Raw genomic sequence first — 6,920 nt, forward strand, 5'->3', positions numbered from 1 at the left:
GTTCTCAGACCCACAGGTGATGTGAGCAGTGGGTAAAAATGGTTGTTTTCCCAAACCTGGGTCCCTGGCACATACCCACATACTTTCTCTCCCACATCTATCCCAGTGGCTTTCCCATTTTCAGCCCCTGGTTGCCAGCTTCCCTTTACACACAACTCTGCCTTGCCCACCCTTCAGGTAACCTATTCTGACAAGCTCTCACTCCGGAGGCCAATAACCATTGCCTGTGAGGAGAGAGGCAGGCTGGCCTGGGACCTGCTGCTGGATACTGGAGAGAGAGAAGTGAGGCAGGGGTAACCTACCCTGATTCTGTGTGAAGGAGTCACATCAAGGAAGATGGAGGCTTGCTGGAGACAGTACCAAATCCCACAACCTGTAGACATTTTTTTTTTTAAGACAAAGGCTCATGTAGAACAATCTGGCCACTCTCCACCCTCCTGCCTCTGCCTCCCAAGGGCTTAGATAACACCTGCACCATTGCTCTGGGCTTCAGCCTAGAGATTTCCAATGCACAGACAGGTTACACCGGTTTGCACGAGTGCCCTCTCTGCATCACTACCAGCTGGATGCTGATCTGGCTGCTTCTGTCAAGTGTGGATCAAGGCATCCACTCCTGACTTGAAGATGGACCTTGTGCTGGGAGTGACCCTCTTTGAGTCATTCATTGCTGAGAGGTGCCCCTTGGGGAGTCTGCTTTGTTCACAGGGCAGCGCACATCTGGAAGGAGAGACGGAATCAAGGAACTCCTGGGGCCATGGAAGCAGTTGGTTCAGGCCAGAACCATCCTCCAACCCTCCTGCCTCCTGCTAGCCCCCTGCTCCCGAGCACCTCTAGCTTCCTCTAGAAACTCGAGCTCACCTAGTAGAGCAGATCCTCGAAGTCCAGCTGCAGGTAACGGAGCATGCGCGGCGGCAGGGGAAGGCGTGACAGTGCGTGGGGCAGGCAACCCTCCAGGTGACTGCGGAGCGCACATCGGCAGAGGTGCTGCAGCGACCTGGGCTGCCTCACCAAGGCAAAGAGGGAAGAGTAGAATCGATGGTGCTTCTGGAGACAGGAGGAGAGAGAGGACACGGTGAGGACAGCCTTAGGAAGCCGCCACCCACTTCTCCTAACAGGGCCAGGAAGGTAACCACTGGGAGCATCTCCAAGAGCCTCATACAAACTCTCAGAACTCACTCCAAAGGTATATTTTTCTGGATATGAGCGGGCTGTTGAGTTATTTCTATAGAGGACAGACAAGGCTGCCCCACAAGGAATATTGTCTCTCCGGGGCCAATCTGAGTGACGTGCTCAGGGTCCTGGATGCTGACCTGTAGAATCTCAGGTGGCACCAAGCCCTTCGCCTCCTCAGGAAGCTGAACTACACAGTATGTGTTCATCAGGACCTCGATGGTCCGTGGGGACATGCACCAGCGATCCAACACCTGCAAGAGGAAGAGGTTTGTTAGGAAATCCTGACAAGCCATGTGGGGTGACTGTGGGACTGGAGCAGCAGCTGTAAACTTTCTCCCCTAAATATACTTCAGGTCCAACAGCTGATATGTATGAGACCTCATTCGAAAATGAGGTTTTATTTACTTGATCCTGTTTTGTACTTTAATTTGCTTATGTGTTTCTAAAAATTTTTAAATTTAAATTTATTTATGTGTATGAGAGTTTCGCTTGTATGTATGTCTGTGCACCACACATGTGCAGTGCCCATGGAGGCCAGAAGAAGGTGTTAGATTCCCTGGAACTGGAATTAGAGATGATTTTGAGTCCCAGCACCCACATTGCTATGGTCCTCTGGAACCCAGGTCTGGAAGAGCAGTAAGCGCTTTAAACTTCCAAGCCATCTCTCCAGCCCCTCTCAATAAATAAAGAGGACCTCAAACTCACAGAGATCAACCTGTCCTCCCAAGCACTGGGTTTAAAGATGTATCTGGGTGGCGCACGCCTTTAATCCCAGCACTTGGGAGGCAGAGGCAGGCAGATTTCTGAGTTCGAGGCCAGCCTGGTCTACAGAGTGAGTTCCAGGACAGTCAGGGCTACACAGAGAAACCCTGTCTCGAAACCTCCCCCCCACAAAAAAAATAAAATAAAAAAATAAAGATGTATCTGTGTGTCTGTATGTATACTAGTTTGTGGGTGCCTGAAGAGACCAGGAGAGGGGGTCAGATCCCACAGAGCCAGATTTACAGGCTGCTGCGAGCCACTAGTGTGGAGGATCTTTAATACTTATATGCGGGGATCACAGATATGCATCATCATGTTCAGTGTGGAAACAGGATGTTTGCAGATTCAACCAAGTTGGCAATCATTAAGATAGTCTCTATCAAATATGGCAGTTATTCTTATATGAAGGACAGGGCTTAGATATAGCTTAGTGATGTACCTAAGACCCTGGTTCAACTTCCAGCCTCCTATAAGTCAGATGTAATGCCCATAACCCCAGTAATCAAGATCAAAAGTTCAAGGCCATCCTTAGAAATATCTTAAGTTCAGGTCCTGTCAAAGCAAAGGTATCCCCACAAGAATGTCCAAGTGATTCCTTGGGGCACAAGCCAAGGAACACCAGGGAATCTCCGAAGCTGAAAAGAGGTGTATAGCACAGCTCCCAGAAGGAAACCACCTTGCCAACATCTCTAAGTCTTGTGTGGCTGTAAGCATCTCAGTCTGTGATACTTGGTTTTTTGGAGGGGAGCCAGAAAATAAACAACTGTATTTCTAGTGTTCACATAGTTTGTGCCAGATTATTATCCTAGCACCTCTCAGGCACAGATCCTTAACCCTCATCTCTATGGACTGCAATTGTCTGCAACTCTTGAGGGAAGCTGAGGCACGATGAACTTAGAAACCACCAGCTCTAGCAGGCATGCCCAGCACAGCAGCTCCTTGACCCTGCCTACCACAATAGCTGCCCTCCCGCTCGCCTCTCCAGGGCTCTGTCCTGGGCTTTCCTGATGACTAAAGAGTGATCGGGCTGTGGGCTTCTGAGCAGGTTAAGAACATCAGAGCTGGAGTCAGGGCTAGAGCTCATGTGGTAAAGCCTAGCATACCTGGAGCCTCTGATTCCATTGTAAGTGCCGCAGATCTCAGATCAGCCATCATAGCTCATCTGAGCTACCTGAGACCTTGTGAGACCCTTCTCATAAAAACAGAAGCCCTCACTGAAAGGATAGCTCAGTGGTTAAGAGCACTTGCTGCTCTTGAAGAGGACCCATCATCTAGATGGTGGCTCACAATTTTAACTACAGTCCCAAGGAATCCAATGCCCTCTTCTGGCTTCCGTAGACACCAGACATGCATATGCGGCACAGATATACTTGAAGGCAAAATACCCACGCGTGTGAGAATGTTTAAGTTAAAAAAAGTATGCATGCCTTTAATCCCAGCACTCAGAGGCAACGAAACTGCTATGTGCTGCATCTCCAGAGAGCATCTCCAAACATAACCTGTACCCACCCTATCATAGACACCAGTGCACACACCAGAATCTGGAAAAGTCTGCTTCCCAGGAGAATGCCAGTGGGTAGTAGGGCAGGTGGAAGGATCTCATTCTGGCGCAGGGGCTCCTGAAGCCAGAACTTATGTGCCCAGTGCCTCCATTTCTCGCCCTGTCTCTGAACAGTGCTTATCAGAGCTGGGTCAGCATAGCATAGCCTGCCAGGGACATTACATTACATCTTTGCTAGAAGCACCTGCTCTGTTCCTTCCCTCTCTCCAGGGAGTCCTCATGCTAAGTTCCACCTCCAGGAAGTCCAGGCAGTCCTTGGGCCCTCTCTGAGGCTGTACCAGCTAGCCTTGCCCTCTACTTTGCCTGATGGCCCCTTATATTGGTGTGGTTCCTGACAACTTAGCAAGAACTTTCTCATGTATCAGCTTCATGCTAGAACACTAGCCAATACAACCTGAACACCATGCAGAGGCCACGGCCTGTTCTAAGTTACACATGTGAACTGTATTTCCTACACTAACCCTAAGATGTAGGAAACCCTGTTTTACAAATGAGGATACAGGCACAGGACGATTAAGTAACTTACATACACAGGTACCCCACACCAGAGCCTAAATCTTCTTTTTTTTTCTTCTTTCTTTTGTTTTGTTGTGTTTTATTTTTGTTGCTTATTTTTTGTTTTGTTTTCCAGACAGGGTTTCTCTGTGTCACCCTGACTGTCCTGGAACTCACTCTGTAGAGCAGGTTGGCCTCGAACCCAGAGATCTGCCTGCCTCTGCCTCCCCAGTACTGGGATTAAAGGCTGTACCATCATAGCCTGATAAAGCCTAGTCTTTTCATGATCACCAGGCTTGCAGGCTATGGTCAGGCTGAACAACCTGGTGGTGTACACTGTCTGGTAGGCACTGGTCCTCTCTGTGATGCTACAACTTCCCATGTCTTTCAGACATGGCTATATGCTATGCTAGGAACTTGGGAGCCGAAGACCTTCAGAAGACTCCCTTACAGTCAGCCATGGGAACATGTGTCAAAGTCCAAGCCCCATCTGGTCTCTCCAGCATCAAGTCCAATGCATCGGATTTCTGGAGAACTGCAGAGGCTGGCTTGCCACATGGGTGAGTCTCGCAGTTGTCCTTGCTGGGATGTTGGGACTCTAGCCAAGGCTGGAGGGGCTGAGATTGTAAGAAAGGGAGAAACAGTGTCCTTTATGCTGACCCTTTCCCGAAAGACAGCTAAAGGCCAGAGCAGGCTTGCTCAAGGGCAGAGGTGGCAGGGGTTCTGGGATGTCTATCTGCTGTACCAGGTCCTCTTCCTGCCCTGCCTGGCGGGGAAATCATTAGCTGTCAGTACTGCAGTCAGATTACAGGGAATTGCTCGTCTCCTAATTATCTGGTGTTAATAGGAGATTAATTAGTGTTAATTGTTGATTTTCTTGTATTTTCCCAAAGGGGAGACCAATCTGCCGAACTCTCGGGCTGTTTAATTATTTGGTCTTGCTTAGGAATCCAGACAGATGCTGCTACGTTTGTGAGTAAGGGGGAGAGGCAGGGACAACAGGGATGGCTGGGGGAGGGGGCTGGGCTAGCAGGGACCTGCCCAGAACCATTACCCTTCCAGAAGGCCAATTTAGCTTTGACATATCCCCTTGGAGAACAACTGTCCCCACTCCAGCCCCAGAAGCCTCCATGTTATAATGTAGCTCAACTCAGCATGGGACAAGGCCCCGGTCCCAGGACATCTTACCCTAGCATCTCAAGTTGAACTCACGTCTGGGAATATAAGATTGAAACAGGAAGATGACAATCAAAAGTATTTTCAGAGGGTAGTGACAGCTAGCGGGGGTTGGGAGGTAGGGGTTCTAAACTTTCAGAAAGCAGGGTTGTGCCGGGTGGTGGCGCACACCTTTAATCCCAGCACTTGGGAGGCAGAGGCAGGCGAATTTCTGAGTTCGAGGCTAGCCTGGTCTACAGAGTGAGTTCCAGGACAGCCAGGGCTACACAGAGAAACCCAGTCTCGAAAATACCAAAAAAAAAAAAAAAAAAGAAAGAAAGAAAGAAAGAAAGAAAGAAAGAAAGAAAGAAAAAGAAAAGAAAAAAAAGAAAGAAAGCAAGGTTGTGTTCCTTTGCAGATGCTCGGAACCCTTGAGCCTTGGGGAGCAGATTCAAGCTCTATCCTCAGGGAGGCTCATCCATGTTCGGGGCAGATCTCTTCAAATTCTACCTTCCTCAGCTCAGGGCCTGAAGAAGGGCTCTAAGCCCTCATTGCTGCCCTCACTGGTCCTGGCTCTTCTGTCCTTCTGATCCTTTGTAACTGACCCACTACCCTCAGTGTCCACTTTCCTCAAGTGCGTTCACACACGTGTGTACTCACACACAGACCTGTTCACACGCACTTGTTGCTGCCGTATCCCCTCCCTTACATTTGATCACTTGTTGCGTGGAAGAAGAAACCTGTCTATCTGTTCCAGTGCTCCAAGCTGCTTTGAAATGCAAACCCGACACAGGTAATTGCCTTCACCCTGCCCCACGGCCCCTGTACCTTGGGAAGTGCTCCTGGCCAGACTCGGACAGCACCGTGATTGAGTAGCTCTCGCACCACATGCTCAGGGCTGTGGGCCAGCGCTGTAGTTGGACCAAGCAGAGCACAGTGCAGAGGCGTGTGTCCTCCATAGTCCATGGCGTTAGCGCTGACGCCACAGGACAGGAGCAGCTGTACAACAGCTGAGTGGCCATGGCGGCAGGCCAGGTGCAGGGGCCGCTGCTTGTCCTGGTTGGCAGCATCAGCATCTGCCCCCGCTGACAGCAGCAAGCGGCACAGTTGAAAACAGCGGTTGGTGGTGGCCTCGGCATCCGCTGGGGATTGACAGCGGGCATCACAGGCAGCCAGCAGTGGCGTCCAGCCTTCAGAATTGCGGACATCAGGACATGCACCCCATCTCAGAAGCAGATCTGCTAGTTCCACGTGGCCAAGCTGGGCAGCTATGTGCAAAGGGGTCTCTTCTTCATCTTCAGACCGACAGTCCACTTGTGCCCCGAACTTCAGGAGCAATTCTGCACACCTAATCAGGAGAGACAGTGGTAAGGATAGAGAGAAACAGCGAAGCACGGCTGCTGGTCTGAGCACAGCTAACATGCTGAGGGCTTGGTGGACCCGTGGTCCTACATCCTCCTGTTATCGGGGCTTTCCTATAAACAAGAGACAGAATCCACAGTGGATTCCCTATGCTTGCTCTCAAACTACTACTGAACTCCTGCCTCTGCCTCCAAAGTTCTGAGATTATAGGCATCAGCCATTACAGCCCATGGTGATGGTGACAGCTTTCTGGGCTATATTTTAAAAGATTTTTATTCTTTTAAAAATCAATCTCTCAGCCAGGCGGTGGTGGCACACGCCTTTAATCCCAGCACTTGGGAAGCAGAGGCAGGCGGATTTCTGAGTTCGAGGCTAGCCTGGTCTACAGAGTGAGTTCCAGGACAGCCAGGAC

General features: G+C 50.2%; 1 protein-coding gene across 2 annotated transcripts in view; it reads right to left on the reverse strand.

Moving 5' to 3' along the window:
• Positions 1-423: 423 nt before the first annotated feature.
• Asb10 (ankyrin repeat and SOCS box containing 10) overlaps positions 424-6,920 on the reverse strand; it is a 9,856-nt gene continuing 3,359 nt past the window's right edge. The window contains exons 3-6 of one of the 2 annotated variants that reach the window (XM_028774769.1): positions 5,975-6,494; positions 1,311-1,424; positions 859-1,044; positions 424-717 (exon numbers count right to left, since the gene is read on the reverse strand). In XM_028774769.1, coding sequence (XP_028630602.1) covers positions 859-1,044; positions 1,311-1,424; positions 5,975-6,494 — 820 coding nt within the window. In that variant the 3' untranslated portion in view covers positions 424-717. Of the gene's footprint in view, positions 718-857; positions 1,045-1,310; positions 1,425-5,974; positions 6,495-6,920 lie in introns of those variants that run through there. The other variant, XM_028774770.1, reaches the window with a different exon arrangement.

This window comes from Grammomys surdaster, unplaced genomic scaffold (genome assembly GCF_004785775.1).
Source record: "Grammomys surdaster isolate TR1022 unplaced genomic scaffold, NIH_TR_1.0 242, whole genome shotgun sequence".
In the NCBI taxonomy this organism is placed as follows: domain Eukaryota; kingdom Metazoa; phylum Chordata; class Mammalia; order Rodentia; family Muridae; genus Grammomys; species Grammomys surdaster.